Source organism: Anolis carolinensis, chromosome 1 (genome assembly GCF_035594765.1).
Source record: "Anolis carolinensis isolate JA03-04 chromosome 1, rAnoCar3.1.pri, whole genome shotgun sequence".
Taxonomy (NCBI): domain Eukaryota; kingdom Metazoa; phylum Chordata; class Lepidosauria; order Squamata; family Dactyloidae; genus Anolis; species Anolis carolinensis.
In genome coordinates this window covers 248,263,135-248,285,633 of record NC_085841.1, presented here as the reverse complement: position 1 = coordinate 248,285,633, position 22,499 = coordinate 248,263,135, and the positions used below count along the sequence as shown (strand labels likewise).

Below are 22,499 nucleotides of genomic sequence, written 5' to 3'. Positions count from 1 at the left end.
GAAGGGCCAAAGACTCCCCTGTACCCTAATCTATAGGTGTCTTGATACATTTTTACATGGAAGATGTGATCATCATAGAGACACCACTGTCATACTAGTATTTCTGGCAGCAAGTGCCTGTAGTGCTGAGAACATTTGCTGATGTTATTCGAAATCAGAAAGCACAGAAATAAATTTATAAGACTTGGAAGAGACCACAAGGGCCATCCAGTCCAATCACCTATCATGCAGCATTCCCGAGAAGCTTCAAGTTGACTTCACCTTATAATGATCCATTCATAACGTTCTTTTGGCAAGGTTTATTTGCAAGAGGTTTGCTGTTGCATTTGTGCAAAGCTGAGAAAGTGTGACTTGGTCACGGTTTCTCTGAATAGGTATGGGGACCCTGGTCTGCTGGTCCAACACTTAAAACACCACTCCACACATGCTCTTGAGAACATTTTCACATGTGTGTACATGTGTCTGAGGAACCTGAGTGGACTGGAGTTTATTTATTTATTAATTTATTTACAGCATTTATATTTTGCCCTTCTCACCCCGAAGGGGATTCAGGGCAGATCACATTGCACACATAAAGGCAAACATTCAATGCCATAACATAGAACAGAGACAGAGACAAGACGCAGGCTGCCCTCAAACTCATGACCTCTTGGTCAGAGTGATTTGTTGCAGCTGGCTTGCTTTCCAGCCTGCGCCACAGCATCTACACCAGCATTTAAAGATATAGTTATGTTGTCTGAATTTCATGAATTTTCTACAGTAAATAACCTGTATAACACTATTATACCAGTGCCAGTAAGGTCTGTAATATGTGGGTGTGGTGTACTATATGGCATAAGTGGGCAACTTGTAGCATTCCAGATGTTGCTGGATGTGTAATCCCCATCATGCTTCACCATTGGCAGTGCTGGCCAGGACTGCTGAGAGCTGCAGCAAGCAATATTTTGAGAACCACAAGTTTCTCAGTCTTGCGTTATAGGATCAGACATCTATTAGATGCACTGAAGGAATGGCTTTTATTGACAAGAAATACATGGTAATGAAGCTTATTTAAATTGGCATATAATAACTTATATGACAGCTAAGATGGAATCATGTGTAGTGTTTGGCTGCATCCTATGGAATCTTGGGGCTTGTAATTTGGTGAGTAATGTGAGTTTTATGTAAGACGAAGAGATCCTAGGCTTTGGATTTTATTTGGATTTTTATGGGCTTAGATGGAGATTATAAAACTCTAGCCAATACATTCTGGCACATCAACCTGTGTGGGTTTTCCCCAGTGTACAACAGCCTTGTCATCTTACCGTGCACTTGTGTGGCTTTTCTCCAGTGTGCCTCCGCATATGTACTACCAGCATGTACTGTGCTTTGAATGGCTTCTGCTCCCGGGTGCACTCTTGCCAACGACACACAAACTCCTTCTTCTCCCCATGAATGTGGTCATTATTGATGTGCTGGAAGAAGCCAAAAGAGAAGAGAAGCCTTAAATTATTTTTAGGATATATTTGAGGGTTTTTTTTGTCTCCCCAAAAGTTTTTAAAGAATATCTTAACTGATTTTTAAAGTTTTTATCTCTGTATTTTTTAAAAGGTTTGTACACCACCACAAGGGCCCCGGTGTGCAGGGAGGTGCTATATTAGCATTACACAAGTAATAAATAAGTAATAAATATTACATGAGAAAGTCAACAACAAGTGTAGATTATTCCCTTGCAGTTTGCTGAAGTCTTGCTGAACATGGCCCTGTTTTAGTTTTTTTTTTTTTTTAAAAGATCCTATATGTGGACAAAAAGATATAAGGGGATCGTTTCACATCTTTGAGACCAACTGGAAAGTAATTTCCAGTCCACTTTATCCAATGCAACTGGAGTCTATGAAAGCTTATGCGAGAACTTCTTTTCTCAGTTAGCATCCTAACCAAGCCTAACTATGCTGAGACGATTCCTTAATACAAAAAGTGAATGAAGAAAGATCAATACTCATAAATTTGCTTTTGTAAAATGAATGCCTTTCACACACAATTGAAATTAATAAGCAATTGACTAGCTGTGTGGCTGTGCAGGATGCACTTGCTCCACAAGCTTGCCCACTTCTTCAAAGAAGTCCTAGAGATTTTTCTTTTCTCTCTCTTATATTTATATTCTTCCTCAGCATATTGTACATTGCTCCACTACCATTTTAATCTACTCACCAACCTTGTGAGATAGGCTGATTAAGAGTTAGTATCTGGCCCAAGTTCACCTCCTGAGCTTCCCAGCTGAGTTGGAATCTGAATGGAGATCTTTCCCGCCTATGTCAATACAGTATGAGCCCAGTATCCACAATGGACATGTTTCCAGTTTTTGCATGGATACATAAAACTGTGGATGACAGTGAACCCTCCTTGAAATGAAGGACCAAGTATACCATAGAGAAGATATATTTTATTAAATCTAGATAAATGAAACTACGGATTCTGATCCTGCAGGTAAGGGGTGGTTGTACTGCATTTTAACCAGTATAGGTAAAGGTAAAGATTTCCCCTTGACATTAAGTCTAGTCAGTTCTGACTCTGGGAGTTGGTGCTCATCTCAGTTTCTGAGCTGAAGAGCCGACGTTGTCTGTAGGCACCTCCAAGGTCATATGGCAGGCATGACTGCATGGCGCGCAGTTACCTTCCTGCCGAAATGGTACCTATTGATCTACTCACATTTTGCATGTTTTCTAACTGCTAGGTTGGCAGAAGCTGGGGCTAACGACAGGAGCTCACCCCGCTCTGTGGATTCGAACCGCCCATTATCTACTGTCTGTAGCAAGAAATAACACTTCAAGAGCCTGAAACAAAGAAGGTGTACCTTACCCAGCTCCATGTACTATTGATTTTATCACCTCATAAAAGGCTTCCATTGCTACCGATCTTCAGTTCCTATTTTACAGGTTGAGGGATGATCAAGCATTTTAATTTTAAGAAGCCTGGTAACAGTACTGCTTGAGCATTGTAATGTTCCTGGGGTTGTCTTTTCCTTTAATTGCTAAAAATAAAGGCTTCCTTCCCTAACGATCCAATGGAAAGCCTTATAATTTAATACCTGGAGGGCTACTTCATTTCTGAATTTCCTTTCCACTCAACAGTGAGGGTTAGCATGTGGGCTGTAATTCTGTATATCACAGAGATGAAGGACCTGACTGGTTTAGAGTCAATGTTTTGGAGAAAGCAAATCCTCATTAAAAAGGTCTCTATATAACTATGCATTCTAACTTGTGTACATCTTTCCCAATACTTCCCACCACATTTTTGCCTGTTTAAAGGCCTCATGCTTGTATTTTCAGTGGTTTTAGACTACACTCCTCTAGTTTCTCACTGCATCATGTTTTGGAGATGTAGAAGCTGTCAAAAGTTATTTATCCATCTGACCCTCTCCTGTACCTCACAAGTTTTTTGAGGTGCTTTTAAATTTTTGGGTCTTCTTCAATGAAGTTTGGAGTGGCAACTATCAGATTACTGCATTTTTTCTGCAGATAACCCAGAATATCAAGGCAGAATATCCCACAATATCTGCTTTGAACTGGGTTATCTGGGCCCACACTGCCATATATTCCAGTTCAAAACTGAAAATGTGGGATTTTATTCAGCTGTGTGGAAGGGGGCTCAGTTCAGAGCAGATATTGTGGATTATTTACCTTGATATTCTGGATTATATGGCTGTGTGGAAGGGCCCTAAGTAAATCTCTGTCTACCTACCTACCTACCATTTCTTTTATACCCTACCTTTCTTCCAGTGTGGGACCCGCTAAAAAAGTAAACTATTTTAGTTATTTTTGAGAAAAGGGAAACTCTTCAAAAGGATTTATGTATTTTTAAAATGCTGCTATGCTACATATTTACTAAAGGTGGAACTATAACGTAATGCTTTATCTGAGTTTGGTACTATATGAATACATCTTGCATTCACAAATTCCTTCCAACCTTGGCATCCTTTCACAAGTGCCAACAGCTAACCTTACTTTCTGGGTTTGGGCAAACCAGTTTACCATTTCATTTAAACAGGGAAAGCTGTGGGTTACCGAAAATGACAATTTCTCTGATTTGGATTAAACCGGCAAACCAGTTCATGGAGAGCCTCAATACAAAATAAACTATCAATTTTTTCAAGGGAAGTAAGAATGAAGTTTCTTTATACAGTTTCAATCAGGAATCAAGTTTTATGTCTGAACAGGCTCAAGGTCATTTTGGCAAACTTTGTGGATGAATAGGGATCTGAATCCACATCACCTTCAGTCTAGTCCAAGTGCAATCAAACAACTATTCCATATTGCTTTCTTTCATACTTTCCCCTTCTGACTACTATGGAAGCAAACAAAAAGCTTCTGTTAAAGGCTCATTTTCCTCCTTTCCCTCCATCCTTCTTTTGGGATTGACAAACATAGGGCTCTTTTACACAGCCATATAACCCAGAATATCAAGGCAGATAATTCATAATATCTGCTTTGAATTGGGTTATCTAAGTCTACACTGCCATATAATCCAGTTCAATGTGGATTTTATACAGCTGTGTGGAATGGGACACAGACAACCTTCACGGAGCAGCAACTTTATACTGCTCACTATAGCAGCTGCCTCTGGGAAGCAGGCTATTTGTCAAAGGGACTCATTAAGGGAATTTGTGGTGACACAATTCAAGTCAGCTCCACCAAATGGGGATGAGCACACCCCCACTTTAGAAAGCAGCTGTGATATAAACTGATTTTAAAAGACCACCATGTAATAAATATGAGTCCAATGGAGCAGTATTAGAGGCTAACAAGATTTAGTAGAGGCTCAACTGGTTAAAAATTCTGTAGGGCTGACTAACTGGATCATCACAGAGATGGGATGCATAGTCCCATATTGTCCAAGCCAGGGCATAGATAGAAGGATCACAATCCCAGTGAAGAAGATCAGAGTGGAACTGCTCCTATTTTTATTTTGAGATGTCATTGTTCATACATACACACTCGGAGTTAAGATTTCATCATGGCCACTGTAGGTAAAGATGTAGTTTGACACTCTAGGATAGCAAAGTGTTTCCACAGTACAATACAATTCAGAAAGACTTCAATCTTTGTACGGTTACTTTCTCTTTAAACAGAAAAACACAAAAATGATTAACTGAAGGGTCCTCCCGCTGCTCCATTCATCCTGGAGACTGATTTTATTTGGCAAGGTATGTGGCTCATAGTTTTTTTCCCTACAAGGCGCTACACGGCACCATGATGGGGAAACACTCCACAATACAGTATATGGCTTGGTTCTCTTTCCTGGCTTCACTTACGTGGACCAGTTGTTCCTGTGTGTCATACTCCTTTGCACAACCTTCCCAGTGACAGTTGGTCTCATAAATAACTTCAGGCTCCTGCTTGCATTCATCTTTATCCAGCTCCTCTTTCAAGTCTGTTAGATACTCCTGTAAAGATAGGAAATCAGTTCTGCATCAGATGGACAGATTTTGCTTCAGCTCCTCAGTCACCCATAGATTACACAACAGTTGCTAGCTACCACAAGACAATGATTGCAGAGCATTCTAAATGAGTCTAAGCCCCCTTCCATACAGCTGTATAAAAACCACATTAAACTGGATTATATGGCAGTGTGGACTCAGATAACCTAGTCCAAAGCAGATATTGTGGATTATCTGCCTTGATATTCTGGGTTATATGGCTATATGGAAGAACCCTAAGATCTCACTTCACTGACAATTCAATGCAGTCTGAAGCTAGCTCTAAATTGCGGCAGCCAGGCAACAAGCATCCACAAATGCATGCAAAAGAAAGCCCTTAATGAAGATCAGTGTTCTGTGATTTGTGTAATCATCCTGGCCTCAAACTGGTTCCAGGATTTCCTATGTAATCATCTGCACAGCGAAACCACTTTCTTCGATACCGGTTTGAGACTGCATTAAATGGTCAGTGTAGATGGGGCTGATTGGTGCCATCGAGAGTGCAGAGAGAGAGATAAGTCCAGGCCCTCCATTGGGAGTGGAAGGGGCAGCAGCGAAGGGGTGAGGGGACAAGAGGAATAAGCCCCGTGTTCCAGAAGCAATGGAGAGCTGCACACAGAGCTGCTTCCTTCTGTCTCCTGCCCCAGCTCCACTGCTGCCTCTAGAGAGAAAGAGAGAGGCTCCTACGGTTTCAGTCACTCCTACCCCCCCCAATTTTCTCTCTTTATAGCAAACCTGAAACACTGAGGGATAGCAGTGACCAATGCCAGCAGAAGTAGTAGCCCGGATTACATGAGCTGTGCGAAAGGTACAGGTTGGGGAAATGGTGGTAGCATCAGGTACAAGGGTGGGGAAGCTTTCAGGGGGGGGGGGGGGTTGGCCAGGACAACTGGCTTCCCTCCCATTCTCTCAGCAACTACTCTCTCTCTCTCTCTCTCTCTCTCTCTCTCTCTCTCTCTCTATATATATATATATATATATATATATATATATATATATATATAAACTGCAATTCTAGGACACTATTGATTCTAAGGCGCACCCCCTTTTTCGAATCTCAGTTTTTTGGGGGAAAAAGTGTGTCTTAGAATTGATGAAATGTGATTTTTAAAAACCATTTCCGTTTTCATAAATTCTATAGAGATTATAATAAAAATAAAGGAAAGAGAGAAGCATAATGGATGATATGCTGAATAGTTAAATGAGAAAATGAAGGAAATAATCTGATTAATGATATTGAAGCTGGTATAGCTAATACGTGAAGTGATGTTTAACTTACAGCATGAGAGGCTTAATAATAAATAGCTGGATTTTAGTATGAATTGTTACTAATTATAATTTTTAATATAAGTCCTTTCTCAAGATCTACTGAGGAATGTAATGCTTTGCTATTTAATGGTCAATTGAAGTTTGAAAGGGAGTAAAGCGCTGCATAACAGCTTGTGTTTTATTATTACGTAAAAATGTATGCGTAAGTAGAGAGATTGGTGCTTATTAGCCCCTGTTGCCTTACTCCTGCTACAAAGGATACTGGGGGAATGTCCCAGACTGATTCCATATAAAGGAGTAGGAATGTTACAAATACATAATATTTTGAATGGAGGCAGCTAGTCAAGATGATTGCCTGGGGTCTCTCCCAGTAATGTGGAACTGCATTTGGGGAAAGAAGTTAGTGAGCTGGAAACTAGCCAAGCAATTACTCTAACACATGGCCTGCTGATAGGTAACTTGGCACGGTAAAGGGGTTAAGGACTAGTAGCACTATATAAAGCAGGGGGAGAGGTCTTATCAGCACTTCTCTGATTATGGGGTGAGTAACTGAGGTGGGGGAACATAGGACATCATTCATCCCTTTTGATGAAAAATCCCAGGAGCCATATCAGCAAATCCAACATGACCACAAGTGCTGTCATATCACTTACAGTTTTTGGCCTATTTTCAACTGATTTGATTTTTTTTTTTTAAAAAAAAGGTTTTAAAGGTATGTGAAGGGCAGGTGTTTGAGCATGAGAGTAAAACCATTTGATGTAAAGTCATTTCAAACCTTTTTTTTTTTTTTTTTGCAAAGCAATAATTTGAATTTCTTATAAAATGGGGGTTAGTTTCTAGGGGCTTCAGAAGGTCCTACATACCCTAAAGGCACCAGATTCACTCTGATCCTGGAAGCTATGCAAGACGAGTTCTTGTTTGTACTTGGGTGGGAGACCACCAATGAATACCAGGCTTAATATCAGAGGGAGGGGCTCACAATACCACTTCTGAGAATTCCTTATCTAGGAAAACCCTGTGAAATCCACTGGGCCACCATAAGTTGATAGGTGATTTGAAGATAGACACACAGCTTTAGGGAATTCCAGGAGCTGCAAATTAGAGTCTAACCCAGTGGTTCTCAATCTGGGGTCCCCAGATGTTTTTGGCCTACAATGCCCAGAAATCCCAGCCAGTTTACCAGCTGTTAAGATTTCTGGGAGTTGAAGGCCAAAAACATCTGAGGACCCCAGGCTGAGAACCACTGGTCTAACCATTGTTGTGCAACCACTGGGTTTCATGTTCCCCTGAAATCCAGGCTGAGATCCTATATGTTTTCAGTGTAGCATAAATGACCACCAGCAGAGTTAGGTCACTTAACCCTCGTACTAATTATAAGTACCATTATAATGCACAACATGCAAATACAACATATAAAAGCAGTGTGCATTCACTGGCTACCCTGTCTACTTTAATGCATTGGCACACATAATCCTATATGAACAACTCTGCTTATGCTATTGGATACAAGCATTACACATTGTGTTCCCCCAGAAAAAAATCATTCTGCTTTTGTAGCACAATTTATACCTTATGTTACCAAAAGGATGTCAGGATGTGTTAATTTGGTGTCTAAGAAAAGCATATTTGGGAATTGCAGCTGCATTAGTCCGAGAAAAGGACAGAGGTGGGGGATTGCTGTGGTGCTCTGAAAGAGGCAAGCAGCCTCAGAGAAGTGTGTGTGTGTGTGGGAGGGGGGGGGCATTCTGTTGGAGTAAGCTAAAACACTCTCCACTAGTTCTCAATTTGTGTATTTGTCAATGTTTTAAAATATTTTTTACATAACTGCCGCCTGTACCATGAAGAAACCAAGAACATATTGTTTCGTAGATACTTTTCCTTTCCAACAAATTATTATAGCATGCTGTCTCCCTGGTCACCTTCCCCCCCTTAATTAATTTAGAATGGTGAAATAATTTTGCTATTGCAGTTTATAAACAACTGGTAGCCAGTTATTTTTGCCAACCTATCCAGAGGCATACAAAAACATCCAGATTTTCCCTCACATAAACATTCTCATAAGACATAGAAGAGACTGGGAGTATGCCCACCTTTCCACTGAAAAGAGTTTATATCAGCCCACAGAGCCCAAATATCATAAATACATTCCTTTCTGTGGATGAACCATCAGCAGAGGCACGATCAATAGACAGAGAAGCAATGTGTCTACATCCAAGAAGATGCGCGCTATACTATACTGTACTCCACATCCAGGGCTTTGTTACTTTTTATGCTCAGTTTACTTTTCTAGAGGCAATGTGGCCACAGAGGGCTCTACACCCAGAACTTCCTTTTAGTAACATGTGCAGCAGCCAATTCCTTGTGAGTTCTATGTACTTGAAAGTTAAATTCTACTGGGAGCAAATGGGAGTTATTAAACATAATATATAATGGAAAGCCCATGTTTGTTGCCAACAGTATACTCAGACAGGAGACATCTGCCCATCATGACTTCCTGGCAAACTCTGTGGTTGAAACATACATTGCAAATGCTTTCTGTATGAGACATTCAAATTTTCTATATTTGTAGTTTGTGTGTTAAAAACAGTGTGTGATTAAAATAATAATACTAATACTAATAATAATAATAATAATAATAATAATAATAATAATAATAATCATCATCATCATCATCATCATCCTCATAGTGGCTTAAGGCGGCTAACAAATAAACACACGTAATGAAAATTTAAAATAAGACAGATACAGAAATTTTAAAAAAAACATTTATAGGTGGACACAAAAGTTTAAATAGAGTTAAAATACAAGAAATACTATGAAAATTACAATAAAATAAAAGCATGGTGAGTGAAGGTGCTTTTGAGTTTTAATACATTCAAAATCTTGGATTGGAAGGCAACATTTTGAGCTGCTTTGTGGAATTAACTAAAGGATGTTCAAATTAACGTGTTTCCATTCTTCAACAGAATTTTAAACTTAGGAAAACAGAAACATCTCTTTTCCTGGTCTTGTGTTGTAAGAGACAGCGATCTGTGACCTGATTAAGACGAGAGTACAGCAGGTTGGCTATTTTACGTCATGCGCTGCTGTCGGCTACGGTGTGCTGAGGTGTTGCTAAATCCCAAAGCTCTGGAGAGAGGCCTCCTTGCCCTAATCGTGCTGACTACAGCATGTTTATCTTTCCCAGATACACCATCTTCATCAATTTTACCAGCCCCCTGATGATTGCACATGTTGCTGTCCCCATGCATCATGCCAAACCCCGCTTCTGAACTGAAGCTGAAAGAGAAATTTGTCATCAACTCTTCTGTTGGCTTGACAATAGCATAGCCTCATATTTCATGAAAATGAAGTGCCCAGAGCACTCCCAATAGTTTACAGTTGTGATAAAGAACGGTCAGATAGATACTGTCAGCCATTAAACAGTTTGGAAGTGTGCGGCTCCGACAGGAACACAGAAGCCGGTGGGCTCTTCTAGGTGTCAAATGTGGTGTCACCGAGGTAAAGGATGCTTGCTGATGGTGAGCAATTCCTTTTTGAACAGGGACGGCTTCTTTCTGGAGAGTTTCCTACCGACATACAGGTTCTTCCTTATAATCTATGTTTGCTCAGAGACACTGTTACTGCTTGCTCTGCAGTCTACAAATATCAAATATAATTTGTTTTAGGAACTTGGCTGAAATATGACATTTCTATCTAAGCCACCTGAAGGATTCTGTGACCGAAAAGCCTATAGAATATCTCAGTCCAATCATTCATGAAAATCTGCACCTACCCATCATGCTGGAGCTTAGGGTAGGAGACCTGATACCTTGAAACTTTCCCACTCACATAATTTTTGTCCAGGTAACCCACCCACCATCAAACCCATGCATCTTTTGAAGTGCTATCTGGTCAAAGTTTTTGAATTGTGAGTTGTAGAATTGCTCATGCATTGGAGTAACTTATATATTTAAATGCTTCCACATGACCATGATGTTACAGAGAGATGGACATACCCACTCTTCATTGCTGGCTTGACCTGGAAGAGAATCTCTAAAGCCATTATCCTCCTCTTCCATTGGATGTTTGAATTTCCAATTAGAATTCCCATTCCAGGTTAATATATGCAAACTTGAGCACAGTATTCCATAGTCCAAAGTGCAAGTGCTGCTGCAATTAATAAAATTATAAAACCAACCACACAGTGGAGGTTTTTTTCAAGAGTAAACACTTGCAGCAATAGTAAGCCAACTGCATGATTTCATATGATCCAAGAAAACAAGCAAGGCCATGTGCTGCAAAGGGATCTCATGGCACCTTAGAGCAGTGGTTCTCAACTTGGGGTCCTCAGATGTTTTTGGCCTACAACTCCCAGAAATCCCAGCTGTTTAACCAGCTGTTAGGATTTCTGAGAGTTGAAGGCCAAAAACATCTGAGAACCCCAGGTTGAGAACCACTGCCTTAGAGACTAATGGAGAGAACCATGTTGGTAGCATGAGATTTTGTGAACTAAATCTGCTTCTTCATATACAACACTGGAGAGAACAGTGGGAGAGATGTGGGGGCAAGGGCCCCTACAGTTTCCAGTAGAGACCTCCCCTCAAGGACAACATGCTCTATTGATACCCTGATTTACATCTCACTATCTTTGCAGCATGTCTCTTATGGCTAACTTTCTCAACACATGAATGGCACTTAATTTCTATATCAATTTATAGTTCTCACACCAACAGCCTTGCCAAAATAAGGCTCTGATGTTGGGGATTCCTATGCAATCTGAGAAAAGCGTATAATGTAGAACTTCAGGCATTATAGAGGCACTGATCATAAGAAAGATGACCACAGTAGAGAAGCAGCTGTGTCAAAAGTATACATCTAAGCTCAGAGTGAGATCAAGTCTACTGAATCTACACCAAAGAAATGTCTTTTGTTCATAACACCTTTTCATGTCTTAAAGACAGAGAAAATCACACAATCATAGATATCTAGATGAAATATGGATCGGTCCCATCATTGTATAGAGAGTCTAAAGGAAATACAGTACATCTGAATGGGTGTCAGCGTTGTGTCACAAATGCAACTTCCTATGTTCTCAAAGCAACAAAACTATTGCAACATACATGTCCTCCTGCTGCTCACAGCAAAGAGGAATTAATAGTTATTGGCAGTAAGATTCTGCAGGGGAGAGAGTCACAAGCTAAGATACACAAGAAAGACATGTATAAACCGGTTACCTGAGTTGGTGGGGAAGCTGGTGGTTGAGTCTCCATTTCAGTCTTGACTTTACTGCGTTTATTAATTACTGGATTGACAGTACTGCTAACAGCTGACTCACTGCTCAGCTTGCTCTATGGGAAAAAATGAGGTTGTAGGGAGTGAAGAGGTCACACATCAAGGTTTACAAGCAAATGTAACATAACCATAGCTTACTGAAGAGATGAAACACTATGGCCCACCACAAGTTGTAGTACAGCTTTCATCAGCCTTAGCTTGTAAAGCCAATGATGAAAGATTATGGGAACTGCTTTCCAACCATTTTTGAAGAGCCTCAGTTGCCTATCCCTGACATTATATAGCAAATTCAACTATGAGGGCTGGCCTGAGATATTTTGCTACAAATGGCATCCTCTCACTCACTTTAGTGAGTGTGATTATTAGTCTCCTTGAGTCCCCTTCGGGGTGAGAAGAGCGGGGTATAAATATAGTAAATAAATAAATAGTCTTAGTGCAAAAAGTTATATTGGCATATGAGACACGACAAGAGTATCTACAAGCACTTTTCTTCTTCCATGACAGAAAAAATAATCAGCATCATTTACTGTTTTGAGTGCCAACTGTTAAATTTTGAATGTCAGTCCAAAATCACAGTGAGGAAGAATAAGGTCAGCCCTGTCATCAACCTACCAACAGTTACTTAAGCTACAGGAATTTAGAATATAGTGAAAATTGCTACAACAACACTGGGGGAAAAAGAATACAAGAATAGCGACCCCACATAGGCATGTGAAAACCAGTCATATCAAAATTGAGATAAACATTTGAATGACCTAGGAATTTGCCATTTGAAATGTGATAAATGTGTACTGAAATCTTCTTTTCAATTCCTTTGCTAATAATTTTAATTAAGATCTTTGCTGAAATATATTGAAATATCTGTGCAAAATATGTCAACACAAATGCTTATTCTCAGGTTTGTTTATTCTTCTGTTTGAAAACTAAAAACAAAATTAAACAAGGAATTATTGTGAAGGATAACCAGTTACATTTTTGCCTAGGGTAGGGATCACCACTGAGGAGTGATTTTGTTTCTCTGTTCCAAGGTTTGTTTTTCACATCCTTTATTTGATAAACATTCACATGACAAACTAATCACTGGAATAAACTGTTCCATGCAGAAATGCTGACTGATTCAGCCCTGTGGGCTTCCTCACCCAATTCATGGCACTCAGGCTGCCAATCTGAGTTTATGGTGTCTCATGAATTGGCATGGTGTGTGTAAATATGCCATTTCAAATAGATGCTCTCTGTTCTCAAGAGCAAACTAGAAGATTCTGTCATTGGATGCTACCTCATATTGCTCACACCCACTATGAACATGATGTTACCCTTGTGGCAATGCAGGGCTTGATCATCTGCGAAGCAGAAGCACCATCACAGACTAATGGATCTGGGATAGAGTGGGGAGTGAGTGCAAGGCAAGCATGAACCTCAACACATAGATTTAATAGAGACTGACATTGGACAGAGCACTTGAGCCTAATGCACACATTTGAGACGACTGGGGTAGTATAGTGATGGAATTCTGTGTGTCTAATGCAAACATCCAGTCTTACAGTGAGTCTTTAGGACAGAGCTTTCCAAACATTTCATGTTAGTGACACTGGCTTTTTGTGAGGGAGTTTTAAGTAACCATAGTTAAAATCCTGACAGAAGGTAGAATAGATCTTACCTGGTTTGAATCAGCTATGCAATTGTTGCTATTGCTGATTTGAGCCGGACTGGAATTAACAGAAATGACGGCCACATGCTGCCGTGAAGGGAATGTTGGAGATGGCTGAATGAAAGGAGGTGTATGTCCAAACGCTGAACTCAGGCTTCTTTGCTGATTCAGAATCTGTTGGTAGGCCACTGGGTTGATTGGATGAGGAAAGGTGAAGGCAGGACTGGAGGGGGAAGGAAACATCACAATAGAGAAAAGGACACATTGGTAACATTTGAGAGGGATGACTGGCTCTGGAAAACAGTCTAAATAAAGTGAAATGGTCTGAGTTTCATTCCTTCTTGTAGAGAAGGATTGGACCAAGAATCTATTATTCAAGGACAACAAAGGAGGTCAGTATTGAGAAAAGGTGCAATCCTAAAGAACAACTATGTCCGATGATTTAATGTTTTTTCTGGTACATTTTCACAGAAGGTCCTCACAGTGTAGTTTCTGGCTCTTTTTGTCCTGATGTGGTTTCTTTTTTTTCTCTTTTTTTTCCCATTAATGAGGCACGTTGAAACCACTAAAGCTGGTCTTTATCCATAAAGAGGATGGACTACTTAAGGCACCTTTATAGTCCACATGGAACCAAAATGTTTGGGTTTTCTGGAGCCATAGGACACTCAATATTCATATCTAGCAAATATGTAGTGTGCAAAATACAGTAGAGTCTCACTTATCCAAGCTAAACGGGCCGGCAGAAGCTTGGATAAGCGAATATATTGGATAATGAGGGATTAAGGAAAAGACTATTAAACATCAAATTAGGTTATGATTTTACAAATTAAACACCAAAACATCATGTTATACAACAAATTTGATAGAAAAAGTAGTTCAATACGCAGTAATGTTATGTTGTAATTACTGTAATATATATCATGATATATTGAAAACATTGACTACAAAAATGGCTTGGATTATCCAGAAGCTTGGATAAGCGAGGCTTGGATAAGTGAGACTCTACTGTATGCTGTCCCTGTACTTAGACTCTTGTACAGATCACACTTCTGCTGCATCTTTAGAGAAGGCACATCCATGAAAATAGAGGTGGAGTTTGCTGCTGAATCCAGATTAAAACCAGAATGTAGTTACTGAAAGCTCTAGGAAACACTAGGGAAATTGTGAGACTCTTCCAGTAGTTAAATATTCACAATACTCATATCACCTTTGTAGGGGATATAATACTAGAAATCCTTACAATCCAACCTTACTGCACAATTCTACTGAACAAACTAAACTAACTTCACTGCACAATCTTACTGTTATTGTTGTGTACTTCTAAGATCTCTGACTTTTGTTCAGAGTGGGTTTGCCTTTGAAAGTTTACATGTAAAAGCTAATATTGCCTTCTACATCCTTGAAATCAACAAGAGTATTGTTGTAAGTGTGTAAAGCAACTTACACTACAGAAGTTAAATCAATTTTGTATTTTGTCCTTTCTTCAGAGATTCTCCTCCATTAATGCTGATTTTAAAGGACAGGTTAGGTGTGGCTGCCAAGAGATTGGTGAACATCTCCAAATGAAGGTTTCAACTATCAAACCTTTTAATCTGCCACACAGGGCAAAGGACAAAATGCATCTTTCCTCTCCATATCATGTATAGAAGAAGCACTCTGAAGTATCGTTTGACATTATTTCGCAATTGGACACTGCCACCCATCTAACATGAGTGTAGTAGGCTAGTTTCGGATATAGGCACCTACATGGAACATATAGCTCTGTCCTCATCAACATGGAATGATGATGATGGGGCTTAGGAGCAATGTCTAGGGGAAGGTGCTGCTCCTATCAGAACTGAGTTGTCTCATGGCTTTCAGAAAAGGTATGAAAAAATGATGGGTTGAGTATCATTTCTATCATCTATTCTACCCTTACCTTATTGCTCCAGCAGATAAATGACCGTAAGAACCACTAGCTGCAGAACTGCTTCTGGAATTATTTATGTAAGCCACCAAGGAATTTGGAGAGGTCCGGATCATTGTTTGGAGATCTATGCTGGCATCTGACAAGGGAGATATTGAAAGAGCTCGCTTCCGGCTTAATCTTGGAGTCACTCTTGGACTGGAGAATCTTGATACTGTTTGAAAAGAAGATAGAGGGGAAAATGTCAGGATTCCAAGCTAAAAGCAGCAAGAAGTCATATCAACAATTAGGTATGTGTGGAATTCTGTTTGGTAATTCCGGATTTGTGGAAATTTGGCGATCTGGCAGCTGGATCGCTGAAAACAGAACGGGAAGGCCCCAGCCAAAGACTTAGCCGGAAACAGATCAAGACAGCCGGATCTTTCGGCTAATGGGGGCAATGGGGCTGAGCAGCACTCTATCTGAGGCAGCCATGGTGTGTGGGTGGCCTTGCAAATCAGGTATGAGAGGGCACCTGGCGGCAGAAGCTCCTCCTCTTCTTTCTCTATCGGCAGCCTCCTCCATCTCTTCTCAAACCCCCCCTCCAGCGGAACACCCACTTGAGGAAAATAAAACCGGAAAGAGAGAGAGAATGAGAGAGAGAGAGAGAGAGAAAGGCGGGAAAGGCTTCCCAAGGTCTCTCCTCCAAAGAGGGCCCCGCCAGGAACTTGCTTTCCCAGCAGCACTTTGCACAACATGGGCATTGAAGGATCCTCTGTGCTCCCTCCTGGGGCATGATAGGAGTTGAGGTTTCTCTCTTTCTCGTTTCTTTCTCAGCCAATCAGAGGCCTGGTTGACTGTGCCCATTCTCCTCTCCTCTTGTGCTGCACGCTGGTTGGGACTTAAGTTTTCAAAAACCCCTCTTGTGTTTAAAAGAAGTTATGGTAAAAACTTAGAAATTTCCCAATAATCAGTGAATTGGTGAAACATTCTGAAACTTGGCAGACTTGCAGTCAGAAATGTGGCCTATAATTGAGGCAAGTTTCATTCTGATAGGCCTAAAAAAGATGGGGAAATGAGCCTCTAAAGTTTTCCCATTGGCACCTTGATTGAATCTTACAAGACCAAAAATGGCACACCCTTCCTGATTCAGGGAATTTCCCAGTCAACGGAATGGGGGTGGGGATGGGGGAGGGCTGAAAACGGGTCTGAAAAAGACACTTTTTGCTGAGGCACACAATCCTCTTAACAATACAGGTAGCAGCAGTACTCGTGATATTTTTTACAATAAAAATGAAATTTAAAACAGAAGTGCTTAGAAGTGAAAATGTGTTGAATACATCTTGCTCCTTTGCATGTGTCAGACTACAGCATTCAGAGGCCAAAGATCCAATACGATGGCTGGTAGAAGACAAATAATTATTTAGCATATTTGCACAAGTGTTGGGTCAGGGATGATGACTGGTGCTCCTCCTCTTGGTGTATAAGAGTAGCTCCTAGGTGCAGCTTTGCCATGCCCCAGCTATCAATTGACTACACGGATTAAGCCAGGCACCTTCTGGCTGCTCTTGAACATAGGGAACAATAATTTGTTCCTCTTCTCTGTGAGGAAAAAGGCTGCTTTTCCTTTCCCAGATGGGTAGCTAGATGGGGCCCGAGTACAATGGTGCATTCACATGACACTGGAAGCTGAATGGAGCTGTGCCTGGGACTCTTCATGCAAACCCAGGGCAAAGACACTTACAAGGAGGTACAGGGTACCTCCTTCTACAACAGTGGTTCTCAACCTGTGGGTCCCTAGATGTTTTGGCCTTCAACTCCCAGAAATCCTAACAGCTGGTAAATTGGCTGGGATTTCTGGGAGTTGTAGGCCAAAACCCCTGGGGATCCACAGGTTGAGAGCCATTGTTCTATAATATCGTTGGAAGTACCCCAGGGTGTAGGGAGGGTCACACCTAAAACACTTTTGACTCCTCTAGATCCTTGTGGAAGATATAACAGTGAGGTAAATACTCCCAGTTGCACTTTTTATTGCTGCTTTGGGAAACAGCAGCTCTTTCACCATCACCCCTAACTATTGGGGTGTCTGCTTTCCCCTTTAGAAATTTCCTGTTCATCCTAGCTTAGCTAAATTTACATTAGGAGTGCTAAAAGTACAGGTCAAAGATAGACCAACCAACCGAGGTACTAAAGGAAATGAGTTTTGCACCATCAAGAGCTGAATATTTGTTTGTTAGGGATGAACCTAACTTTTGCAATGCTTAAGGTTAGTGGCAGTCATTTATTTAGCAAGCAAAACCCTTTGGTTTTGGCAGGTATGTGCAAATCCACCAACTTTGAAGGGGCTGCTTTGCTTTCCTCAATGAAAATTCCTATTTAGAGAATAAACAAAGTAATAGCTGGTAGGTACTATAAGCCCTTCATTTGGGGTCTGTCTCTCTCAGTTGGCTTCATAAGAGTTTGGTATTTAATTAATAGTTAGGTTATTTGCTTTGCTTGCTTAAAAAAGTTCTGTCTAGCTAAACTAGTAATCTGTTTACCATTTTCCCAAAGGAGGAGAAGCTAGGCTATATTCTCACTTTCAGAATGCCATACCATTTGAGTTTGGGAAATCTGACCTTGTGAAGAGAGGGCGAATACATTATTGTTAGTGGGGAAATACAATAGGCTTTTATAAAATATTTATTTGATAGGGATGGCAGTCAAAGCCTTATTTAGCCAAATAACTATCTCTAATATATCTGCTGGTGGTGAAATGGCTTGATGCAGCACTTGAAAATGGTACATTTTGGGACTAGAATTGGCCAGTAAACATGGCCACTGTGTTCCACAATTTTCTGACCTTTGGCTTCATTTATTGGAATGTCTATCTGTGCACAGCAAGGAAAGCTGTTTAATAAAATATTACAAAAAGACTTTGACTACAGATGTAACCAGATGCTCATATCATTATCACTTACAAGAATAAAGAATTTCTAAAGTTTTCTCCCTGCTAGGAGAAATTATGAGAGTTTTTGCGAATTTAAAAAACATTTTGGGACTTGTGTGAAAATTTCATTTGTGAGCCAAAATTTTGAAAAAATCTTTTTTCGGTCAAAATGTTTTTACATGGAAAACAGCATATTTTTCATGAAAGCTTGCAGTTGCTGACTATTTTCCCCCAGGGCTGCATCTCATTATTTCACAATGCTTTTTTTCATTGAGAGTGAGAACATTTACAAATAACTTGGAATGTAAAGTCTTCTCTATTAATGGCATCTGCATTATTCTAATGAACAGAATTTGAAATACAACCAAATAATATATTTTTGTATTTACTATATTTTTTATCTTGATCAATAGCTGAAATTTTCTGGGTACTCAAGGCACATCAATATTTTTAAAAGGTAATTTAATTTTTATTTTCAAGCATTTTCCAGAGGAAGAACAGTACTAATTTGCTGCAATAATAACAAAAACGATTCTTGGGGTATATGAAAGACTAACAGATTTACTATAGAATGGTTTCACAGTATAGAGTCCAACATCTTCAGCTGCAGGATACTAGCCAATCTCCGAGATTATCAAGCCTGAGTGGAAATATTTTAAACAGGCATATTCCATGCTCCAAAAATGGAATTTGTAGAACTCCCAATTTCCAATTAAGGGTTCATGCTGATCACAGCCCTGTAGTTTCTGACTATTGGGACATTTATACTGGTCATTTCTGAAACTAAACAAAATAGTTTTTTTCCAAAACAAGGGACTACCATATATATTATGCATATGTTGATCTCGTTTATTAGTAAGGGCAGGTTTTGGGGCTAAAATTATGGATTTTGATATAACTTGTGGGTAAGCCAAGAGTCATTCCACGAACTATCTTATCACACTGAGAAATTTCCCAGTTGTAGGACACTTCAGCCTCTATTCAAACAAGGAGAGGCACTGAGCTCATCACAAGAGTCAAACAACTACTGGCAGTCATGCATAATCCTCTGTGGTTGAAAAGAGGAAGAAGTGTCCTGAAAGGAGGGCACTCCAGCAATCAACTTCATCACACTGAGAAATTTCCTCCCGTAGGACACTTAAGCCTCTTTTCTACCATGGGCAGCATCACATGTTCCAGGGTTGAAAAGAGGCTGAAATGTCCTGAAAAGAGGGAACTCTGAGCATGGGCCAGCAATTGTGTTCAGAGCTCCTACCTCTTATCACACTTTACTCACATTTTTACAACTGAAAAACAGGTCTGATGGGAACCATCAGTTTCCCATCCTGTTTCATTGTCCAACCACCAGCAGTGTCACGACCCAGGCTGCAGAGCACCAATAACCATACACAGAGGCCAGAATCTATCTAATATCTTTATTGTAGGAATATATAAAGTTAATAAAAACAAGTGTAGAAAATAGTCCAGAATTAGACCTTTCAGGAAAGGTCAGAATTAGTCCAAAAAAGCAATGTCCAATAAGAAATATTAAGGTCCAAAGTTGTAATCCAATAACCGAAACACTCACTTTGCCAAGCAAAGTGAGGGGAGATGACAAGGTCCTTTAGTCCATGAAACTTGAGCGAGGCTAGGAAATAACTTGATACTTGAAACAAGGCTTGAACGTGGAACAAGGTAACTAAGAACAAGAACAAGGTCCGTGGAATAACTTGATAAATCCGTGGAACAAGGCAAGGATTGATCCTGGGAAACAAGGCAAAGTCCGTAGATAAACAAAGGCTGGGAAGCAAGGCGAAGGCTGGATAGCAAGGCAAGGCTTGAGCAGGAGCGAGGCTTGAACCGGAGCGCGCTGTCCAGACACAACTCGCTCCGTAGGCTGACGAATTGACTCCGCGAAGTTACTACGCGGGTAAAACACCTAAATAGAGTCTAGCTTCCCGCCGAAGCAGTTCTCTGGGAATCAGAACCGAAAGCTAACTCTGAGACCAGATGTGAGACTCCCCAAAGATTCTCACGAGAAGCAGTCTTAATTGGCCACATTCTTAGCTGCAATCCTCGCACTCCTGCGCGAAGCTGAATCTAAACTTCTCTGTTGTTTACAAAACTCCCGGCGCAAGAATACGGGAGAAGTAGGCTCTGGGCTTGTTTGACATACTTCTGGGAGACAACTTTCTTGCAGGTGCAAGGTTCCCAGATCTGCCTGGGAAAGATCTGGCTGAGAGGAATCCAGTTCAGACTGGGAAGGTAAAAAACCCAAGTTTTCATCTTCATCAGGAATTACAATGTCCTGAGCAGGACTACAAGGCCCATGAGTCATCACACTATCCCCCTCCTCAAGGCCCCTCCCAAACTGGGGCCCTCTCCCCGAGGCGCGAGGTCGCGGCTTGGCGGGATAGGTCTGATGAAAGCGACGGGTTAGATCAGGAGCATGGACTGTGGAGGCGTCTTCCCAAGAGCGTTCCTCAGGGCCAAAACCCACCCAGTCAATGAGATATTGTAGGCGGCGGCGGTGAAAGCGAGAATCCAAAATGTCCTCAACCTCGAACTCCTCCTCCCCATTCATCAAAACAGGAGGGGGGGCCGGTTGGTCTGTATCAGGACGCACACCATCCGCCGGAAGGAGCAGGGAGCGGTGAAACACTGGGTGAATGCGCATTGAATGCGGAAGTTGGAGTTTGAAAGTCACGGGGTTTAATTGCGCCACCACTGGATAGGGGCCAATGAAACGGGCATCTAACTTCCGGCAAGGGCGGTGGGAGGGCAGAAAGCGAGTGGACAGGAAAACCCGATCTCCTACCTTGATTTCGGGACCCGGCTGGCGATGTTTGTCAGCGTGGCGTTTATAGTCCTCCTTGGCTTGGTCCAGTTGCTGGAGCAAAAGTTGTTGCACCGCTGTGAGTTCCTGCAGCCAATCCTCTGCTGCGGGAACCTCTGAAGTTTCAATGACAGGGGGAAAGAAACGTGGATGGAAGCCGTAGTTTGCAAAGAACGGCGTTTCTTTTGTAGAAGCTTGAACTCCATTGTTGTAGGCAAACTCAGACAGTGGTAACAGAGAAGCCCAATTGTCCTGTTGATAGTTTACATAACAGCGAAGATACTGCTCCAAAGTGGCATTGGTGCGCTCCGTTTGCCCATCTGTTTGGGGATGATGAGCTGAAGATAAGCGAGAGTCTATGCCCAATAGTTTTTGTAGTGCCTTCCAAAAACGAGAGGTGAATTGAGATCCACGGTCTGTGACTAAACTCTTGGGCAATCCATGTAGTCTGAAGACATGTTGAAGAAATAAATCCGCAGTTTCCTTGGCCGTGGGGAGGCCTTCGCAGGGAATGAAATGGGCTAACTTGGTGAATAGGTCCACCACCACTAAGATCGTGGTGAACCCACAGGAAGGTGGTAGGTCAGTGATGAAATCCGCGGAAATTATTTCCCATGGGCGAGATGGGGTAGGAAGGGGGTGTAAAAGCCCTGAGGGCTTCTCCCTTCGTATCTTGGAGCGCTGGCATACTGGGCAGGTGTTGACATATTTTTCCACATCCTTGCGGATCTTGGGCCACCAAAAATCCCTTAGGATCAGATGCATAGTTTTAAATAGTCCGAAGTGCCCTGCTGGTTTGCAGTCATGACACAGACGAAGCGCCTTTTCCCTGCCCGGTCCGGGTGGGATATAGACATGATTTCTATAGCAGAGCAGCCCATCTTTAAGCGAAAAGGGGAAATGCAGACCTTGGCGAAGTTGGTCCTGCGCCCAGGCATCTGCTTGCTGACTAGCCCTGATTTCTTGAGCACAGATGGGTCCTGGAGTAGGGGAAGTTGAACCAATGGGAATGGATTTGGTGTTCCCCACCGTGAGCGTGGCAAAGTTCTCAGGTTGTAGCAGTTGGGATTCAAAGGTCTCCTTGCGTCCTGCAGCGTATTCCGGTTTACGTGACAGGGCGTCTGCTTGCTTGGTTTGGGCTGGGGTCACATAATGGATCTGGAAGTTGAAACGTTCAAAGAATAAAGCCCAACGTTGCTGCCTCTGATTTAGTTTGCGGGCAGT

General features: G+C 41.3%; 1 protein-coding gene across 2 annotated transcripts in view; it reads right to left on the bottom strand.

The window, feature by feature from the left end:
- The window catches only part of gli2 (GLI family zinc finger 2), a 279,884-nt gene that overhangs the window by 18,431 nt on the left and 238,954 nt on the right, over positions 1–22,499 (bottom strand). For both annotated transcript variants that reach the window (XM_003214899.4, XM_062967372.1), the window contains 5 exons: positions 15,565–15,766; positions 13,656–13,869; positions 11,941–12,054; positions 5,291–5,422; positions 1,305–1,454 (listed from right to left, as the gene is read on the bottom strand). In XM_003214899.4, coding sequence (XP_003214947.2) covers positions 1,305–1,454; positions 5,291–5,422; positions 11,941–12,054; positions 13,656–13,869; positions 15,565–15,766 — 812 coding nt within the window. The remainder of the gene's footprint in view (positions 1–1,304; positions 1,455–5,290; positions 5,423–11,940; positions 12,055–13,655; positions 13,870–15,564; positions 15,767–22,499) is intronic.